Here is a 21,434-nt window from a genome sequence, read left to right on the forward strand (position 1 = left end):
ATGCATGGCAGCCCGTATGGCTGCTGTGCGTGTGGCAGCCCGTATGGTCGCCAGGAGAGCGGCTGCCCATACAGCCTGTACGACCGCCGTGAGAGGGGCTGCCTGTATGGACGCTACGCGAGCAGCAGCCTGTACAGTCACCGCGAGAGCAGCTGCCCATATGGCCCATACGGTCGCTGCGAGAGGGGCTGCCTGTACAGTTGCCGCAAGAGCGGCAGCCCACATGGACGCCGCACAAGCGGCAGCCGGTACAGCGACCGTACTGTCACTCTCCCCCCAGCATGGCACCCCGGGGCACCATCACCCCGCTGCCCCTTCATATGTCCCTGCAGTCAATCAAATGTACTATGAACAATCTGAAGTCATGCTGGGCACAATTCACCACTAATCCTGTTCTTTTTCTAAAAACACGTGGTGGACTCCAGGAAAGCTGTCAGCAGGCACCATGATGCCCATGGGCACCATGTTGGAAACCCCCTATTTCAAAGTTTGCACTGACAAAATCTGTTGGCAAGAAAACTTGCAGTTAAACCTCCATTTATAATTACCACCCCCGCAAAGCAACCAACTTTTGTCCCAGAACCATTTGTAGCTGAATTGACGCAAGACAGGTGATTGTTTTTCATGGTTACTTTGGTGGTCTCCATCTAGTTGGTTTGATAATTTACATTCACAGGTAAGATCATCACAATCTCTGCCTTGGATATTCTTGAGGTTTAGCAGCGTCAAAAATTTCCAGGTGCTGTTCTTCACAGTGGAAGCTATGAATATGAATGTCATTTTAATTCAATGTTCTTGCTAATGCAGAACCATTTCAGATAGTGTTTGTATTTCGGTCATTCCATGGACATTGGTGTGATCTTACAATATAATTTGGTGGAGTCCATTTAACAATCATGCCAATCCATGAGGATTAAAGTATTTAATATAGTGTTTGTTCCTTGGCTGTGCTCTGTGGTTTTTGTGGTTCATTCTGTGGTCATATACATCATGTGTGATTTGATAGTGATTTCAGGGTGACCAAACATAAAAAACCTAAGGATCCATGGGGATCTGTGCTTCATGAGAATCTTTTTACAGCATGGCAGTGCCCCAAAGTGATCTGGCCATGAGCAGCATAGGTGGTCGGGTAATGAATATGGGGCGACCAAGAAAACTGTGGAGCCGTAAATTTTAAAAATATATATATATATTCAATTTTATAAGGATAGGGAAGTACAGAAAGGGAAAAGGGGGAGGGGATAGATATATAGATAGATTAGAAATTTAAAAGACCTATAAAGATTATCAAATCCTACAAAGTACTACTACTACTACTACTAATATATTTGTACCCTGCCCATCTGGCTGGGTTTCCCCAGCCACTCTGGGTGGCTTCCCAAAAAAAAAAAATGAAATAAAAATACATTAAAAAGTCACACATTAAAAACGTCCCTAAACAGGGCTGCTATCAGATGTCTTCTAAATGTCAGATAGTTGTTTATCTCTTTGACATCTAATGGGAGGACATTCCACAGGGCATTCCACTTGCTTCTCACAGTGAGGGAACCACCAAAAGGCCCTTGGTGCTGGACATCAGTGTCTGGGCAGAACAATGGGCGTAGAGATGCTCCAAAAGCATGAGGATCCATGAGGATGCGTGCTTCAAAACCATGTTTTTGGGCTATGGAGTTGCCAGGAAGCCGTGGATCCGAGTTTTTTGTGGTGCAGGCTGTGCCCCTGGACATAATGTGTGATTTGACAGTGAGTTTGGCCTGGCCCAATGCGAAAAGCGTAAGGATCCATGAGGATCCGTGCTTCAAAACCACGTTTTTGGGCCACGGTATGGCCAGGAAGCCGTGGATGTCAGTTGTTGTGGTCCGGGCTGTGCCCCTGGGAATGATGTGTGATTTGACGGTGAATTTGGGCTGATCTAGTGCAAAAAGCGTGAGGATCCATGAGGATCCGTGCTTGAAAACCACGTTTTTGGGCCACGGTATGACCAGGAAGCCGTGGATCCGTGATTTTTGTGGTGCAGGCTGTGCCCCTGGACATGATGTGTGATTTGACGCTGAGTTTGGGTTGGCCCAATGCAAAAAATGTGAGGATCCATGAGGATCCATGCTTGAAAACCACGTTTTTGGGCCACGGAGTGGCCAGGAAGCCGTGGGTGTCAGTTGTTGTGGTCCGGGCTGTGCCCCTGGCCATGATGTGTGATTTGACGGTGAATTTGGGCTGATCTAGTGCAAAAAGCGTGAGGATCCGTGAGGATCCGTGCTTCAAAACCACGTTTTTGGTCCATGCCGTTGCCAGATAACCGTGGATCCGAGTTTTTTGTTGTGTAGGCTGTGCCCCTGGATATGATGTGTGATATGACAGTGAATTTGGGGTGGCCCAATGCAAAAAGCGTTAGGATCCATGCGGATCCAACCTTCAAAACGAGGTTTTTGGGCCATGCCGTTGCCAGATGACCGTGGATCTGTTTTTTGTGGTGGATGCTGTGGCCCTGGACATGATGTGTGATCTGATGGTGACTTTGGGCTGGTCTTGTGCAAAAATCATGAGGATCCATGAGGATCCGTGGTTCGGAACCACGTTTTTGGGCCACGGTATGGCCAGGAAGCCGTGGATCTGTTATTTTTGTGGTGGATGCTGTGCCCCTGGCCATGATGTTTGATCTGATGGTGACTTTGGGCTGGTCTTGTGCAAAAATCATGAGGATCCATGAGGATCCGTTCTTCAAAACCACGTTTTTGGGCCACGGAGTGGCCAGGAAGCCATGGATCCGTGATTTTCATGGTGCAGGCTGTGCCCCTGGACATGATGTGTGATTTGACAGTGATTTTGGGTTGGCCCAATGCAAAAAGCGTTAGGATCCATGAGGATCCGTGGTTCGGAACCACATTTTTGGGCCACGGTATGGCCAGGAAGCCGTGGATCTGTGATTTTTGTGGTGGATGCTGTGCCCCTGGCCATGTTGTTTGATCTGATGATGACTTTGGGCTGATCTTGTGCAAAAATCATGAGGATCCATGCTTCAAAACCACGTTTTTGGGCCACGGTATGGCCAGGCAGGCGTGGATCCGAGTTTTTTGTGGTGCAGGCTGTGCCCGTGGCTATGATATGTGATTTGATATTGAGTTTGTGTTGGCCCAATGCAAAAGCGTGAGGATCCATGAGGATCCGTGCTTCAAAACCATGTTTTTGGGCCACGGTATGGCCAGGAAGCTGTGGATCCGTGATTTTTGTGGTGGATTCTGTGCCCCTGGGAATGATGTGTGATTTGACGGTGAGTTTGGGTTGGCCCAATGCAAAAAGGGTGAGGATCCATGAGGATCCGTGCTTGAAAACCACGTTTTTGGGCCATGGAGTGGCCAGGAAGCCGTGGATCCGTGATTTTTGTGGTGCAGGCTGTGCCCCTGGACACGATGTGTGATTTGACATTGAGTTTGTGTTGGCCCAATGCAAAAGCATGAGGATCCATGAGGATCCGTGCTTGAAAACCACGTTTTCGGGCCAAGGTATGGCCAGGAAGCCGTGGATCCGTGATTTTTGTGGTGGATGCTGTGCCCCTGGGAATGATGTGTGATTTGACGGTGAGTTTGGGTTGGCCCAATGCAAAAAGCGTGAGGATCCATGAGGATCCGTGCTTGAAAACCACGTTTTTGGGCCACGGAGTGGTCAGGAAGCCATGGATCCGTGATTTTTGTGGTGCAGGCTGTGCCCCTGGACATGATGTGTGATTTGACGGTGAGTTTGGGTTGGCCCAATGCAAAAAGCGTGAGGATCCATGAGGATCCGTGCTTGAAAACCACGTTTTTGGGCCATGGAGTGGCCAGGAAGCCGTGGATCCGTGATTTTTGTGGTGCAGGCTGTGCCCCTAGACACGATGTGTGATTTGACATTGAGTTTGTGTTGGCCCAATGCAAAAGCATGAGGATCCATGAGGATCCGTGCTTGAAAACCACGTTTTCGGGCCAAGGTATGGCCAGGAAGCCGTGGATCCGTGATTTTTGTGGTGGATGCTGTGCCCCTGGGAATGATGTGTGATTTGACGGTGAGTTTGGGTTGGCCCAATGCAAAAAGCGTGAGGATCCATGAGGATCCGTGCTTGAAAACCACGTTTTTGGGCCACGGAGTGGTCAGGAAGCCATGGATCCGTGATTTTTGTGGTGCAGGCTGTGCCCCTGGACACGATGTGTGATTTGCCAGTGAGTTTGGGTTGGCCCAATGCAAAAAGCGTGAGGATCCATGAGGATCCGTGCTTGAAAACCACGTTTTCGGGCCAAGGTATGGCCAGGAAGCCGTGGATCCGTGATTTTTGTGGTGGATGCTGTGCCCCTGGGAATGATGTGTGATTTGACGGTGAGTTTGGGTTGGCCCAATGCAAAAAGCGTGAGGATCCATGAGGATCCGTGCTTGAAAACCACGTTTTTGGGCCACGGAGTGGTCAGGAAGCCATGGATCCGTGATTTTTGTGGTGCAGGCTGTGCCCCTGGACATGATGTGTGATTTGACGGTGAGTTTGGGTTGGCCCAATGCAAAAAGCGTGAGGATCCATGAGGATCCGTGCTTGAAAACCACGTTTTTGGGCCATGGAGTGGCCAGGAAGCCGTGGATCCGTGATTTTTGTGGTGCAGGCTGTGCCCCTAGACACGATGTGTGATTTGACATTGAGTTTGTGTTGGCCCAATGCAAAAGCATGAGGATCCATGAGGATCCGTGCTTGAAAACCACGTTTTCGGGCCACGGTATGGCCAGGAAGCCATGGACCTGTGATTTCTGTGGTGGATGCTGTGCCCCTGGCCATGATGTGTAAATTGACAGTGAGTTTGGGCTGATCTAGTGCAAAAATCATTAGGATTCATGAGGATCCGTGTTTTTTAACCATGTTTTTGCGCCATTGCGGCACCACGAAACAGTGGATGCGTGATTTCTTTGGTTCCTTCTACAGATTAAGATGTGGTCTACAGTAGCATGGTGTTTTCATTTTGTTTCAATATAAAAATCATATGAATTCATGAGGATCCGTGCCTCGGATCCATGTTTTTGTGGTGCTGCAGCGCGGCAAAGTGTTGGATCCACGTTTTTTATAGTCCAGTTTGTAGGCGTGCCTTCTAGGTGTGATTTGACACTGCATTTATTGGAATTATTTTTAAAAAAGTGGAGGATCCATGAGGATCCGTGTAGATCCGCCTTTTATGGAGACCCGTATTTTGTTTGGTACAGTGGTACCTCGGGTTAAGTGCTTAATTCGTTCCAGAGGTCCGTACTTAACCTGAAAAGGTTCTTAACCTGAAGCACCACTTTAGCTATTGGGCCTCCTGCTGCTGCCGTGCCACCAGAGCACGATTTCTGTTCTCATCCTGAAGCAAAGTTCTTAACCTGAAGCACTATTTCTGGGTTAGCGGAGTCTGTTACCTGAAGCGTATGTAACCCGAGGTACCACTGTACTTATTTTTTAAAATATAATTTACTGCATTGTGTTGTATGTGTGCAACTATATAAGAGTATATATATGAAGAAGACAACTAAATGAGCAAATTAAGTTAATTTGGATATGCAGAAGATATTAAAAAATAAATTTAAGTGAAGGGACAGGATACCCAAATCCTGTCTGAAATCACCCCAGGCTTCAATAATCACCCCAGGCCTCAAAACTGTCCAAAACTCCTTTTGTCTTCTAAAAATCCAAAACAGCTTTTCTCTGCTCTTCTCTGCTTATTCTCACAAGATGGTGTGGCAAAAGGCAAAATGTTACTTTTAAAGGCTAATGAATAGGTTCTGTTCATAGCAGGCCTGAGAAACGAATCTTATCTCATTCTAGTTGCAACACATCTGAACATGCTGAACGCAAGGCTCTCACCCCCCTTTCCTGCCAAGAGTCCACAATAGTCCCAAAATAACTTTCTGTTTATGCTCAGAGGAACTCATGGGGCAGGACTCTGGAAAAGGAGGAGAAAGGGGGAGGGAACTGAAAAGGGGTATATATGTTTGTGCACATGACTGTGAACTCGTGCATGCTTTTCGTGACTTATCACACTTGCTCCTTCTACCAGTTCATGGATGGTAGAAATAAAAGCCCTTTCTCCGAAACTATTCCTTGAGTGTCTGTTGACTCCCACTTCCCTTTCCCGGGCGCAGTATTTTTCCCACCCGAGGGCAAAGCCTCATAAGGCTACATAAGGAACCGCAGGAATGGGGGAAGTAAGCCAAACTTTGAAATGTTGAAATGATTGTAAAATTAATGAAGTGTATAAATTTGAAAAGTATACAGTCATACCTTGGTTTTTGAACAGAATGCATTCCGGAAGTCCATTCGACTTCCGAAACGTTCGGAAACCAAGGCACAGCTTCCAATTGGCTTCAGGAGTGTCCTGCAGCCAATCGGAAGCTGCAGAAGCCATGCCGGACGTTCAGTTTCCAAGGCAAAGTTCGCAAACCGGAACACCTACTTCCGGGTTTGCAACGCTCGAGTTCTGAGTTGTTTGTGAACTAAGCTGTTCAAAAACCAAGGTAAAAAACCCCTTTTTTTAAAAAAAGAATGACTCAACCGGTGAAGCATTAGACTCTTAAGGTGGATCTACACACGGGGGAGAAACGCTATAAATAAGTCAGAAATTAAATTGTTATAACAAAATAAAAAAAACCCTATGTAAAATCGCAAATAATTTTGTTTTTCTCTCCTGTGCCATCTGGTGTTGAATGTTTATAATGCATTCAAAGCGCTGTGGTTTTCCCCCCAGGTGGCTGAGTCCATCATCTTGCTGGTTAGCAGGGGTCAGCAAACTTTTTCAGCAGGCCTCCAGTCTACTGTCCCTCAGACCTTGGGGGGGCCGGACTAGATTTTGAAAAAAATAATGAACAAATTCCTATGCCCCACAAATAACCCAGAGATGCATTTTAAATAAAAGGACACATTCTACTCATGTTAAAACACGCTGATTCCCGGACCGTGCGCGAGTCAGATTTAGAAGGCGATTGGGCCGCATCTGGCCCCCGGGCCTTAGTTTGCCTACCCATGGGTTAGAGCCTCACACTGGGCAAAACATTCCTGCATTGCAGTGGGGTTGGTCTAAATGACCCTTAGGAACCCTTCTGAGTCTACCATTCTATGAACCCTTGGCAGAGGTATAAAAACCTCTGTATAAAAACCTCTGACGAATCAGATTCCATCACTTTCCAAGGCAGCTCTGTCCTCCAGCCTTATCTGCCGGCTTCCTATTAGCTTAGTCACAACAGAGCCCGTGTTATTTATTAAGTAATTATTCCTTTAAAACAAAACCACCACAATATGTTTCCTCGGATCCTGCTTTGCAAACCCAGCCTTATGTCCGGCTCCTGCAGCAGCGGGTCTCCCCTGTACCCAAGGGGCTCAATCCCAGGGAAGCGCGGTGCCATCGCTTGCAATGCAGCCTTGAAGATTTCTCCAGGTCCAGGGAGATATTTTTAATATTAATAATATTATTCCTGCCTGCTCTCTGAAGGGGTTAAATGCACTGAGAAGCGATGGGATGCTAGAGAAGAAAGGGATTTGGGAAAGGGGAGAGGGGAACGGAGTCCTCCAGAAAGAGAGAGCAAAGGCATCTTGCACACCCGCAACCCTGCTTTGCAAAATAAATGATCTTTGGAGAGGAACTGGAGCTTTTGTGCAGAGAGCAAAACCTGGGCTTTTGCAAGCTTGGAGCCGGTTCTTGCTTCTGCCTGCAGCAACCTGCGTCAGGACCAGAGATCTTTTGGCCTTTGCCGGGGAACAGTGAGTCTTTCCATCTCTTGGTCATGCAATTTGGGGGAAGGAGACCCACACAGAGGTGCGAGGGACCCTCAACCCCTCCCTGACCTATTCAGTGTGGGGGATAAGGTGACCAGGGGCCACTAGCCACAATGGCTCATGTTTTCAGGGAAGATGTGCGCAATTGGAACTCGCTCCCCAAGGAGCAGCAGCGACAGCCAACATCCTGGGTAGCTTTAAAAGAGGGCAAACCCTGTCGGAATATCAAGCCTTAGTCAGAGGAATTGGCCACTCTCCAAGATAAGGCGAGATCTCAATCGGCGATCCTCCTCAACGTGAGAAGAACACACCACTCCTCCCCTACCATCCCCAGGGAGGGGAGAGAGACAGACAGAAATGTATTTACATGCCTTTATTCCTGTCTTTCCAGCAGTACAGAGAAAACGTGTCTGCACTCTCTTAACATCAACAGCAGAGAGAATAACTCCTCCCATATACTTCCAGTACAGATCATATGACACTCTGAGCTAACATCCGGTGCTCAGTGGTGTGAATAGACTGTTCCTTTGTTCCCACGGAACAGTCCCATACGTCAACATCCTGTTTGGCTTTCCAGCCACCTGGAGCTCGCTGCAGCATTGCTCCTTTTTCGTAACATCCTCCCCCAAAAGAATCAATGCGTGTTGCGGCAAGCAAAGCGTGATCCAGAGAAGAAAACTAACAGTTGTTATACACATAACACTCCCCTGTTGTTACAGTTCCACCCTTGGAACTCCTCGCCACTGGTTTCCCCAGTGTACCTCTCTGGTTGTCTGGCTTCCAAGGAATGAGTGCATCTGCATTACCTTGGCTAGCAACTCTCTGTTGTGTCTTTGTCTCTGACTTAGACACAGCTCCAACCTGTCCTCGGTTGTGTACAACAGCAACACATGCAACAGCTAAGTTAGCAAACTCTTTTGAGTACCTCTTGGGTGGTTCACCCTTTGTAACTCTCTCAGACCTTCGTATGAGGTGCTGATTCTCTCTGCTCACTGGTTCAGTCTCAGGACTCTTTGGAGAACCAGTTCCAATAGTAAACAGTGGTTCATCCTTCACCTGTGAAGGTCTATCCATTGTGTGAGATTTCCTCTCAATGACAGTGTCAACTGAGCTCTTCGAGCTATCACTGTCGCTCTCAGTACCACTGTACTCTGTAAAATCATCATCATCATCTGAATTGTCCTCTGTGGAAAATGTGTGTACTATCACTCTCTCCTGTTCAGGAGCACTCTCTAGAAATTTTGTGAGAATCACCTGACCAGATTCAGACAAAATTACTCTGTAGAGACCCTTTTCATATCCCACAAAAATGCCTCTGGCATTCTTTACCCCACCTGGAGCTTCTGTCCTCACATGAGACCCAAAAACCTTGAAGTGGGCAACAGAAGGTTTTCTATGGAACAGTTTCTCAAAAGGAGAACTTCCCAACTCTTTTGAAACCTTTCTCAACCACGTATAACAATACGACATTAGAGACTCCGCCCAGTACTCATGTGACAGATGTGAACTAAGCAATTGCGCTTTCATCCCCTTTTGCAATTCTTTGTTCACCCGTACACAGATACCCCTGTTCCACGCTTCCGCTGAAACAGCAACCTTGTGTCTTATCCCTTTCTTCTGCAGGAACTCCTGAAAATCCTGTAAAAGAAAAATTTGCTTTTCATCTGTGAAAAGAAAATCAATGTTAGCATCATGCATATTTTTAACCTTGTCACAAAACTCCTGAAACCTTTGTAAGGCTTGTTGTGGTTTTGCTAACACATAAATCCAGACAAAATTAGAGAAATGATCCACACACACAAGATAAAATCTTGCATTGCCTCTAGATGGTGCTAGAGGACCAATCACATCAGCATACACCCGCTGAAATGCTCTGCCGACCCCGGTCATCTTCTTGGTGCTCGTTTTGGTCACACCTGCGAGAGAAATCAAGTTAGACACAGATGGATGACATTCCATGTAATCACTTTGGTCATAAGTCAACAAATACAGTCCATCTTTCTCTCTGGCAGAAAGATACAACTCTCCATCTTTGAAGATCTTGCAGCTCTCAGCATCATAGGACAGTTTCAGTCCTTTCTTTGCAATCTGCGAAACACTCAGCAGATTGAACTTCAATTCAGGAACCAAGTAAACATTGTTTATAGTCAAGTTCAGACTCTTAAGATACACAGTCCCTATCCCGGTCGCTTCCAGCTCCTGACCGTTGGCTTGTTTGACAGCGAAGCTTTGCTTCTTAAACGTTGAAAAGAGTCCTCTGTGTGGGGACATATGAACGGTACAGCCCGTGTCGATTATAAATGTGTTTTCAACATCTGGCGTGGTTCCTTTCGACATCAAAGCCTTTGCAGGTTTCACCGAAGACTTGGTATGACCTTTGCCTGATGCCTCAGGCTTTGCTGAGCGGCCCTTAGCTCCTTTTGGCTGGCGTGGCTTCTTGCAGTTCCGCTGAAGATGCCCAGTCTGTCCACAATTGTAACATTGGACAACGTTCAAAGCTACAGCATTCTCTCCAGTAGCAACATCAGTGGGGGAATTAGAACTCCGTTCCTCCCTCCCCCTGTCCTTTACTTCCAGTGCAGCAAGGCGGTCGTGTTCATTCAAAACAACGGCACACACCCTCTCCATGTTCAAATCTTGAGCCGGAAGGGAACCAAGCTGACTGGCAACCGTTTTGTAAGTCCGATTTAGGCTGTTTATCATCATGAAGCAAAACACTTCCTCCTGTAGATGGAAATTGCGTGCGGAGGCAGTGGAAGACAGGAGGGCCTGGCGTGCTCTGGTCCAGGGGGTCACAAAGAGTCGGACACGACTAAACAACGTTTCTAAAACTGGGGATACCAGGAGCAGTGCTGCCTCCAGGGCCACCCTCGTTTGCCACTGGAAGTACATGGGAGGAGTTATTCTCTCTCTGCTGTTGATGTTAAGAGAGTGCAGACATGTTTTCTCTGTACTGCTGGAAAGACAGGAATAAAGGCATGTAAATACATTTCTGTCTGTCTCTCTCCCCTCCCTGGGGATGGTAGGGGAGGAGCGGTGTGTTCTTCTCACGTTGAGGAGGATCGCCGATTGAGATCTCGCCTTATCTTGCCGGGAGTCGCAGACGGGGAGGTCAACAAGGAACTCAAGCCGGGCACCTGGAGAGTGGCCAAAAGAAACCCTACAAATGCTTGGAGTGTGGGAAGAGCTTTTGTGACAAGAGAACCTTAATAGACCATCAAGGAAACCACACAGGGGAGAAAACCTATACATGCTTGGAATGCGGAAAAAGATTTAACTGGAAGAGGAGCTTCACTGTCCATCAGAGAAACCACGCAGGGGGGAAACCCTGCACATGCCCGGAGTGTGGAAAAATCTTCACGTGGAAGAAAAGCCTCACTATACATCAGCGATCTCACACGGGGGAGAAGCCCTATAAATGCCTGCAGTGCGGGAAAAGCTTCACGCAGAAGGGACACTTCACTGCTCATCAGAGATCTCACACCGGGGAGAAGCCCTGCAAATGCCTGCAAGGCGGGAAAAGCTTCACGCAGACAGCACACCTCACCACACATCAGAGATCCCACACGGGGATAAAGCCATATAGCTGCTCAGAGTGCGGGAAAAGCTTCAGTGCAAAGGCAACTCTCTCTTTTTTTTTAAAGATATTTATTAGAGTTTTACAAAATAAAAAAAGAAAAAAGAAAAAATACAAATAAAAAACAATTCCATCTTTCCATCACATTCTTTCATTTGCTTGATTCCCGAACCTCCTCAAACCTCCCTTTTTGTATTCCAATTTAATTTGTTAGTTCAACAAATCCTTCCCCTCTTTACTTATCCTAATCTTTAATCTTAAAATAATGTAGCATTAAATTTTTGTCTATTAATAATCCAATATTTTCATACTCCTTATAGCATTGTAGCTAAAAACCATATAACTTTTCACCCAACATCCTTCTAACATTCATTAATTTTACAATATTTCCGTAAGTAGTCTTTAAATTTCTTCCAATCTTCTTCCACCGACTCTTCTCCCTGGTCTCGGATTCTGCCGGTCATTTCTGCCAATTCCATGTAGTCCATCACCTTCATCTGCCATTCTTCCAGAGTGGGTAGATCTTGAGTCTTCCAATATTTTGCAATAAGTATTCTTGCTGCTGTCGTAGCATACATAAAGAAAGTTCTATCCTTTGGCACCAATTGGCCGACAATGCCCAGAAGAAAGGCCTCTGGTTTCTTCAGGAAGGTATATTTAAATACCTTTTTCATTTCATTATAGATCATTTCCCAGAAAGCCTTAATTCTTGGGCACATCCACCAAAGGTGAAAGAATGTACCTTCAGTTTCTTTGCATTTCCAACATTTATTATCGGGCAAATGATATATTTTTGCGAGCTTGACTGGGGTCATGTACCACCTGTAAATCATTTTCATAATATTCTCTCTTAAGGCATTGCATGCCGTGAATTTCATACCTGTGGTCCACAACTGTTCCCAGTCAGCAAACATAATGTTATGTCCAACATCTTGTGCCCATTTAATCATAGCAGATTTCACCGTTTCATCCTGAGTATTCCATTTCAACAGCAAGTTATACATCTTTGACAAAGTCTTAGTTTTGGGTTCTAACAGTTCTGTTTCTAATTCAGTCCGTTCCCATCAGAGATCCCACACGGGAGAGAAGCCCTATAAGTGCCCGGAGTGCGGGAAAAGCTTCAGCATCCTCTCGAACCTTCGAAGGCACGAAAGGATGCACTGCGGGGAGGAGCCGTACAAATGCTTCGAGTGTGGGAAGAGCTTCGGCGATGGGGCGAGTCTGGCTGACCACCAGGGATGTCACACGGGCAGAAACCATATCCGTGCCCAGAGTGTGGGAAAAGCTTCACGCAGAAGAAAAGTCTCTCTGTGCATCAAATGGGTCACGCGGGAGAAAAGCCGTACAAATGCTGGCAATGTGAGAAAAGCTACAATTACAGGAAAAACCTCACCGACCACCAGCGACGTCATACGGGAGAATAACAGGAACACATGGAGCTTATGGGGAAAATGTTGTCATCGAAAGGCAAGCCTCACTGCACATCAGAGAACCCACACAACTCCTAATAATAAATAATAAATTTTTATTTATACCCCGCCCTTTCCGGTTCAGAAAACTGGGCTCAAGGTGGCTAACAACAAATTTAAAAAGCTTAATTGATGCAACAAAAAACAGCATAAAATACAGTATAAAACGGGAATAACAATAAATTCAGAATTCAAAAATCAATTTAGGGGGGAAATCCATCCAATATACATTAGATGATCACCAGGGCTAGCTGGCTAAAGTTGTCCTATTTGGGCCAGTGAGGAGACCAGGGGAGAATTAGCTGTGGGATCCCAGAGCGGGTAATCTTCATAAAAAGGGGAGGGGGATGGAAGGAAGGGGAATAAAAGATCAGGCTGAATTCAAATTAAAGGCCAGGCGGAATACCGGTAGCTCTGTCTTGCAGGCCCAATGGAAGGAGGTTAAATCCTGAAGGGCCCTAGTCTCATGGGACAGAGCATTCCACCAGGTCGGAGCCATCACTGAGAAGGCCCTGGCCCTGGTGGAGGATAGTCTAACTTCCTTAGGGCCTAGTAGCTGAGGTCCCTTTGCCCCCCCCCCATAAAATATTTGAGGGGGCTGCCCCCCCAAGTTGATGGGCATTGCCATTCAAATGTGTGTGTGCACTGTCTTGTGATCGATTATGTGGGGCGTAGCTTACCTGGGTCCCCTGAAGATTTTATTAGAGTTGGCAAACATGTGCAGTGTGGAAACCTTCGAAGGCCAGGAGCGTGGAATGAATTTCAGGCCCGCCCAAATAATCCTTGGCTCTGTTTCCGAGTGACTGACGGTGGACGTACTGAATCTTAGTCCAGATATCTAGAATGTTGAAGTGTGTGTTTTCATCTTTTTTTGGTTTATCACTAATTTTAATTATTTTGAAATTTGTTTCAAAGGAGTTTTTTTAACCGCTTTTCTCAATACAGTCATACCTCGGAAGTCGAACAGAATCTGTTCCGGAAGTCCATTCTGTCGGGAATCAAGCCCATATCAGGAGAAACTGGCAACTCTCCCAGGCACCCGGCTTGATCTCCTGTTGACCTCCCTGTCTGCATTCCCTAGCAAGATCCAGGCTAGGTCGCAATAGGCGATCCTTCTCAGCATGAGAAGAACACACACCCTCTTTCCTGCCCCCCCCCCCCGGGCAGGGGAAAGAGATAGACAGAAAACGTATTTACATGCCTTTATTTCTGTCTTTGCAGCGTTACAAAAAACATGACTGCTCTCTTCAATCTCCAGCAGTCGAGAGAGAAACACTTCCTGTACTTCCTGTACAGGAACAAAAGGAAGAGCTCATATCACACTCTGAGCTAATTCCGGTGCTTCGCACTGTGAATTGACTGTCCCTCTGTTTCCCACGGACAGTCCCAACATTCCCATTATGTTTTGCTTTCAAGCTACCAGCAGCTCGCGGGTGCATTGCTTCTATATCGTAACATATTCGACTTCCAAAACATTCGGGAACCAAGGTACGGTGTCCAATTGGCTGCAGGAAACTCCTACAGCCAATCAGAAGCCGTGGAAGCCCCGTCAGACATTCAGGTTCCAAAGAACATTCACAAACCGGAACAATAACGTCCGGGTTTGCGGCGTTCAGGAGCCAAAACGTTTGTCTCGCAAGGCATTCGGGATCCAGTGTACGACTGTAATGTTATAGCTTAATTCTTTTCTCTCTATATATATTTTTATTAAATTTTCTGTTTTATAATTTAAAACACTCATTTAAACATCCTTAAAATATCAGTGACTTCCCTTCCTCTCTTTCCATGGTTCATTTTGCCTGTCGTAAATCCCTGCATATTTTACATAAACTAAACCATTCAGTATTCCATTATTACATCCATCAAAACTTATTTACGCTGTTGAATTTATCTTAATGCTGCCAACATTTTCAAGTGTACACAATTCCCCCCCCCATATATTCAATAAACATTTTCCAATCTTCTCTAAACATAGGTTCTTCTTGTTCTCTTATTCTAGATGTTAAGTCTGAAAGCTGCACATATTCTTTCAGCTCAAGTTGCCACTCTTCTTTGGTTGGGACCTCACTCGTTTTCCATTTTTCGGCTAACGAAACACAGGCCGCAGTAGTAGCATACATAAATAACCTTTTTTGACACCTGGGAATTTCCATCTGAAATTCCTTCATTCTTTTACGGTCAAGTGGTATATAAATTTTATGAAACAAAAAATAAACTTGCTGAAACTGAAAGCTTGCTGAAGCTTTCTGTGAACCCCAGTGTCAGCATTCTTGATTGTAAACGTTTTAGGGCAGAGACCCTTTTTCTCTTTCTCTTTCTCTCTCTTTCTCTCTCTTTTAAACTGTCCCAGAGATAGGGATGCTGTTGGCCCTTCAGGTGTTCTGGAATGTCTTTATAAACGACTTGGATAAAGGAATTGAGGGTATGCTCATCAAATTTGCAGATACCAAATTGGGAGGGGTAGCTAATCTACTGGGAGGTAGTATTTGTGTGTGTGTGTGTGTGTGTGTGTGTGTGTGTGTGTGTGTTTGTATGTAATGGCTTCAAGTTACAAGAAAGGAAATTCTGACTAAACATACAGAAAAAAACTTTCTGACAGAGCTGTTTGACAGTGGAATACCCTACCTCAGGAGGTTGTAGACTCTCCTTCCTTGGAGGCTCTGCTGACCTGGGGGGCTGAGCGGCCAGAGCTGTCCTGCTTGTGGGGCCACGGCAGTCCAGGGAAGGTGGGCCAGCAGGGCAGTCACTGGTGGTGCACAGTCAGGAAAGGAAAGCCTCCTAGGAGCCAAGCAGCCAGCATTGCAGCAAAACCCCTCCAAGCCTGACAAACTTATGATGTCCTTAGGTTTCCACTGTCTACACCAGGGGTCAGCAACCTTTCTCAGCCGTGGGCCAGTCCACTGTCCCTCAGACCATGTGGTGGGCCAGACTATATTTTGAAAAAAGAAAAAGAAAAAATTCCTATGCCCCACAAATAACCCAGAGATGCATTTTAAATAAAAGGACACATTCTACTCATGTAAAAACATGGACCGTCCGCGGGCTGGATTGAGAAGGCGATTGGGCCACATCCGGCCCCCGGGCCTTAGGTTGCCTACGTCTGGTCTACGCTGTAACTACTCTTGATCAATGTTCTCTGCTAGATTTTTATTGCCTTTTTACGAAAATGAGAAATGGGATCTGTAGTCCACAATGTAAGTTTCTGCCGTAAGAAAGCTATTATACTCTTGCCTCAATTGATCCTGTGATAGGAGGGTCAAGATGAGTTACCTGAAGGTCAAGCTGAATATTTTTTTTTAAGCTTGAAAGGGGGGGGTGTGGTAGTGGCCCAAAGGACCACAATAAATGTGATAATGTGTACCCCTTTAAACCCTAGAGTGTGCTTCTAATAGAGAAGTTATGGTAGCTTGTTACTTTATGAAACTGATGATTTTGCAAGTTGCCACCCCTTTGGGCCAGAAATGCAGCTAATATGTGAATCACAAAGATACAGCTCAAAGCTAGAACATAAGTTGCTACATGGTGCAAATGGCATCACGTAACACAGATGCCCAACATGCACACTAACACAATGTAACAGAACACGGTGGGAATCAGGACTTAATCAGCAGAAATTGCCAGTGTTTATTGCGCATGTGTATTAAATATGAAATGAGGTGATGATGTATATGATTGGTGAAAATTGAAATGCTTTGTTTGAAATTTTATAAATACCACTGCATGAACCACCGGGCGGCGTTGCAGTTTTCTGGAACGATCCGACTGCAACCTATTGCTTTGCAATAAGCAACTTTGGACTCCTAACTCCTCACGTTTCTGAGTTTTATTGGCGTAAACTCAGGAGATAAACCATTTTCTGGCTTACAACAATCCAATCTGTCATCTTAGCTTCATAGTACAGTCATACCTTGGTTTTCGAACAGAATGCGTTATGGAAATCCGTTTGACTTCTAAAATGTTCAGAAACCAAGGCGCGGCTTCTGATTGGCTTCCGATTGCACAGGCATGCCGGAAACAATAGTGGAGGCCGCATTGGACGTTCGGCTTCCAAAAAAGTTCGAAAACCGGAACAGTCACTTCCGGCTTTCAGTCGTTCATGAGCTGAAATGTATGAGTACCAAGGCGTCTGACAAACAAGGTACGACCGTACTTATGACCCCCTGAGCCATGGAACAACAACTTGGTCTAGAGAGAAGGGGAGTTAGAAACAGATTTATTTAAAAAAATAAATTAATCCAAACTATGGAACTCCCTGCCTATTGGTATCAGACAGGACCCGTCACTGCACTCTCTTTACAGGGCCTGCTATAAACAATTTCACTTAGCCAAGTCTGCTCAGATATGTAGAATGTTGGCATGTGTTTAAATCCTTTTTTAGTTTTTTAAAAAATTAAACGCTTGTTTTTTACTGATAATTTTAATTTGTTGTTGTTGTTGTTGTAATCAACCAATCAAGCAGTATATAACTTTTAGGATTTATTTTTAAAAAATAATAAACAACCCACTTCTTTGGCTATGAAGTTTTTAGCGTGTGATGTTGTATTGTGGTTTTTACTGTGTGTGTGTTTTTGTTGGGAGCAACCCAGAGTGGCGCATAAATAAATAATAACCCATGCATTGCAATAATAACCATAAAAACACGACACCCATCTGACGGGTGCCCCAGCCACTGTGAGTGGCTCCCAACAAATTAAAAACATTAAGAAGTTTACATCATCCCTGCATTGCAGGGGGTTGGTCTCTAGAGATCAACTCTCTGACCCCATGCACACACACACCCCTTTTTTTTGTCTTGGATTTTCAAGACTTGAAAGAGGGCGAGGGAGGAGATTTTTATTTATATATACAGTATGGTTATATATAAAGTATGGTATTTAACTTATATGCAGAATCCATCATGCGAAAGGCTGGATTGGATAAATCCCAAACCAAAATTAAGATTGCCAGAAGAAATATCAACAACCTCAGATATGCAGATGACACAACCTTGATGCCAGAAAGTGAGGAGGAATTAAAGAACCTTTTAATGAGGGTGAAAGAGGAGAGCGCAAAATATGGTCTGAAGATCAACATCCACAAAACCAAGATCATGGCCACTGGTCCCATCACCTCCTGGCAAATAGAAGGGGAAGAAATAGAGGCAGTGAGAGATTTTACTTTCTTGGGCTCCATGATCACTGCAGATGGTGACAGCAGCCAAGAAATTAAAAGACGCCTGCTCCTTGGGAGAAAAGCAATGACAAACCTAGACAGCATCTTAAAAAGCAGAGACATCACCTTGCTGACAAAGGTTAAAGTTATGTGTTTCCCAGTAGTGATGTATGGAAGTGAGAGCTGGACCATAAAGAAGGCTGATCGCCGAAGAATTGATGCTTTTGAATTCTGGTGCTGGAGGAGACTCTTGAGAGTCCCATGGACTGCAAGAAGATCAAACCTCTCCATTCTGAAGGAAATCAGCCCTGAGTGCTCACTGGAAGGACAGATCCTGAAGCTGAGGCTCCATTACTTTGGCCACCTCATGAGAAGAGAAGACTCCCTGGAGAAGACACTGATGTTGGGAAAGATGGAGGGCACAAGGAGAAGGGGATGACAGAGGGCGAGATGGTTGGACAGTGTTCTCGAAGCTACCAGCATGAGTCTGACCAAACTGCGGGAGGCAGTGGAAGACAGGAGTGCCTGGCGTGCTCTGGTCCAGGGGATCACGAAGAGTCGGACACGACTAAACAACAATACGTATACAGTACGCTGTTGCTGCTTGGACTTTGTTGTTGTTGTTTAGTCGTTGCTTGGACTACAAAGGGTTAAATGCACCGATGCTTGTAGGCAGCTTCCTAGAGAGGAAGGAAGTTCGCGGCAGGAGGCTCTTGGTCCTCCGAGAGCGGAGGCCCCGCCCCCTCCCGCCTGGCTGCTCGCTCCTTGGAGTCTGGTGCGCTGGGATGAAGCAAAGGAGTTGTTTGCTGCTGCTCATTGCTTCGAGCCGGGATAAAGTTTTCCCAGCGCAGTGGAAAGAGTTTCCCTTGGTGTTTCCAGCTTCAGGGTGGAGGGGTGTCTGGTGAGCCCCTTCCCCATTTTCCTGGGTGGAAGACCTGCAGATGCGCCGTGGAGGCTAGAAAGTGGGGCTGGGGCGGGTGGGAAGACCCCTCAGAAGGGTGACTTGGGGAGAAAGGGCTTAAAAGCTGCCTTGCACCGAGTCAGACCAATGGGGCCACCTAATATTGTCAACACTGGCTGGCAGCAGCTCTCCAGGGTTTCAGGTGTGGGGGGGATTGGCATAGAATCATAGAATTGCAGAGTTGGGAGGAAGGAAATGCGTTCTCCCCATATTTAGTTCCCCGCTTGATTTATCCAGCTGCCCCATAGCAGAAGTACTGTCGGAAGGCAGTGCGGTGTAGTGGTGAGAGCAGAGCTTTCCAAATTGTGTCACTCGGCTGCAGTGTGTAGGTGTGTCTTGCGAACGCTTCTCACGTTCCTCCTGGGGCTGGAAAGGATTTCGTTTAACCTCTGATTTGCTAGTAAAACTGAATCAATGTGTCGCACAATGCTCTGGGTTAGCGTGTCAGACCAGGATAAGGGTTCAAACCCCCCCCCCACTCCATCATGAAGCTCGCTGGGTGACTTTTGGCAGCCCCACAGGGCCGTTGTAGGGATTAACTGGGGGGGGGGAACCATATGCCCCTTGGAGAAAAAGTCGGGATATAAATGCAGTAAATGAGATCTTCTGCTGACCTGCAAAAGAAAGATGGAGGGCCCAGCCAGATGGAGATGTCAGTTGCCAACCATGGCATCCAGAGATCTCCACGTGGCCGAAAAGTGCCCAGGGGATTTCTAGCACTGAGGTGGGGGGTAGGAAGACATTCCCACAAGGAGAGCAAAGGCACCCTTGGCTGAGAGCACAGCCAGGGATGTGGGGAAGAAAAGGCAGGGGAGTGCCTGTGAGGAGGGGGCTGGGGAAACAAACAATATCCATCCAATAATATTCGTTGAAGACTGGTAAGGCAGAAAGCAGGGCTGCCAGACAGTAAGTAATCCACAACCAATTACAGGCAGAGCCAAATCATTCTAGTTGCGTCCCCATTTGATACCATTTTAAACGGCCACAGCTTCCCCCAAAGGATTCTGGGAGCGGACATTTGTTAAGGGGATCCCCTGTTTCCTCACAGAGCTGCAATTCCCAGAATTCACTGAGAAGGGGGGTTGATTCCTGCATTTGCAGGGGGTTGGGCTAGATGACCCTTGGGTCTCTTCAGCTCTACACTTCTATGAATTTTAAGCCCCTCTGGGAACTGTAGCTTTGTAACTCTTAACACAGCAAGAGTTTTCCCCTCACAGACCATCTCGTTCACTTTGCAGGGCTTGGCTTCCTCCCCATCACCACCACATGCGTGGCCAATCTTTGCTGTGAGACAGACTATAGCAGAAGCGACCCTTCAGCCATGTTGGAGCAGGAGCCGAAGTTGCAGGAGCAGGGAGCAACGGGCCCTGAAGCAGGAAGGAGCACTGACGCCGTCGGATGTGGGCGCAGCGGGGAATTCTGGGACGGAAATGTGCGGAAGGTCATAATCAAGGAGGAGACCCTCTGCTCAGATGTGCCATGCCAGCACTTCAGGGGGTTCTGCTACCAGGAGGCTGAGGGACCCCGGGAAGCCTGCAGCCAACTCCACCATCTTTGCTGTGAGTGGCTGAAGCCAGAGCGACACACCAAGGCTCAGATGCTGGACTTGGTGGTCCTGGAGCAGTTCCTGGCTGTCCTCCCCCCGGAGATGGAGAACTGGGTGAGGAGATGCAGAGCAGAGACCAGTTCCCAGGCGGTGGCCTTGGCCGAAGGTTTCCTCCTCAGCCAGCAAGAGGATGTGAAGCAGGAACGGCAGCAGGTGAGGTGTTCATACCTCAGGGTCCCAATTCAGGTTAGACAGGCTCCCGACCACCAGCCTTGGAATCTGGAACCCGGCCTTGGTCCGGTTCTGCAGCCCTTGTTCCTCTGGGATAAACCATAATCTCCAGATTCCCAGGTGTCATTTTTCTTAAACAAAGTAAATTCCTAGCGTTTTAAGAAACTGAGGCAAAAACATAAACACAATTCTTCCATTTTTTTGGTGAGAAATTAGCCCGCTTCAGCCTTAACGGTGTTTTCCTTTGACTGCCCCACACTGGGAAAAATCTGCCCCAGAAAATTTTTTGTGGACATGTGTATGTGTGTGAGAGAGAGAGAGACAGAGAGACAGAGAAAGAAACAGAAAGAGAGAAGAGAGCAGGAGAGATGGATTTGGCGTGAGAGGGATGAATATGTGAATCGTGAGAGGTCTGTGTGTGAGAGACCATGAGAATGGTGTGGTCACCTTGTAAAAAGGTAAAAGGTAAAGGACCCCTGGACAGTTAAGTTCAGTCAAAGGTAAGTGGTCTAAACCACTGAGCCTCTTGGGCAGGGGCAGCAAACTTTTTCAGCAGGGGGCCAGTCCACTGCCCCTCAGACCTTGTGGGGGGCCGGACTATATTTGGGGAGCGGGCATGAACGAATTCCTATGCCCCACAAATAACCTAGAGATGCATTTTAAATAAAAGGGCACATTCTACTCATGTAAAAACACGCTGATTCCCAGAGCGTCTGCGGGCTGGATTGAGAAGGTGATTGGACTGGATC

At 46.6% G+C, this 21,434-nt stretch overlaps 1 protein-coding gene and 1 pseudogene across 1 annotated transcript; both read left to right on the plus strand.

Moving 5' to 3' along the window:
• LOC128408823 (zinc finger protein 180-like) lies at positions 1 to 15,152 on the plus strand. Its single transcript, XM_053378846.1, has 4 exons — positions 1 to 259; positions 10,880 to 11,370; positions 12,396 to 12,542; positions 15,147 to 15,152. The coding sequence occupies exons 1-4, from the start codon at positions 1 to 3 to the stop codon at positions 15,150 to 15,152; spliced, it is 903 nt and encodes a 300-aa protein (XP_053234821.1).
• A 3,525-nt stretch (positions 15,153 to 18,677) lies between these two features.
• The window catches only part of LOC128408824 (zinc finger protein 850-like), a 32,378-nt pseudogene continuing 29,621 nt past the window's right edge, over positions 18,678 to 21,434 (plus strand).

Source organism: Podarcis raffonei, chromosome 2 (assembly GCF_027172205.1).
Source record: "Podarcis raffonei isolate rPodRaf1 chromosome 2, rPodRaf1.pri, whole genome shotgun sequence".
Classification (NCBI taxonomy): domain Eukaryota; kingdom Metazoa; phylum Chordata; class Lepidosauria; order Squamata; family Lacertidae; genus Podarcis; species Podarcis raffonei.

What these genes read in the sequence shown, in the direction of transcription:
- LOC128408823 (XM_053378846.1), top strand. Translation starts at nt 1, where the DNA reads ATGCATGGCAGCCCGTATGGCTGCTGTGCGTGTGGCAGCCCGTATGGT. An exon ending in CGGCAGCCGGTACAGCGACC is followed by an intron (nt 260 to 10,879) that starts GTACTGTCACTC and finishes AAGGAACTCAAG; the next exon opens with CCGGGCACCTGGAGAGTGGC. An exon ending in GGAAAAGCTTCAGTGCAAAG is followed by an intron (nt 11,371 to 12,395) that starts GCAACTCTCTCT and finishes CGTTCCCATCAG; the next exon opens with AGATCCCACACGGGAGAGAA.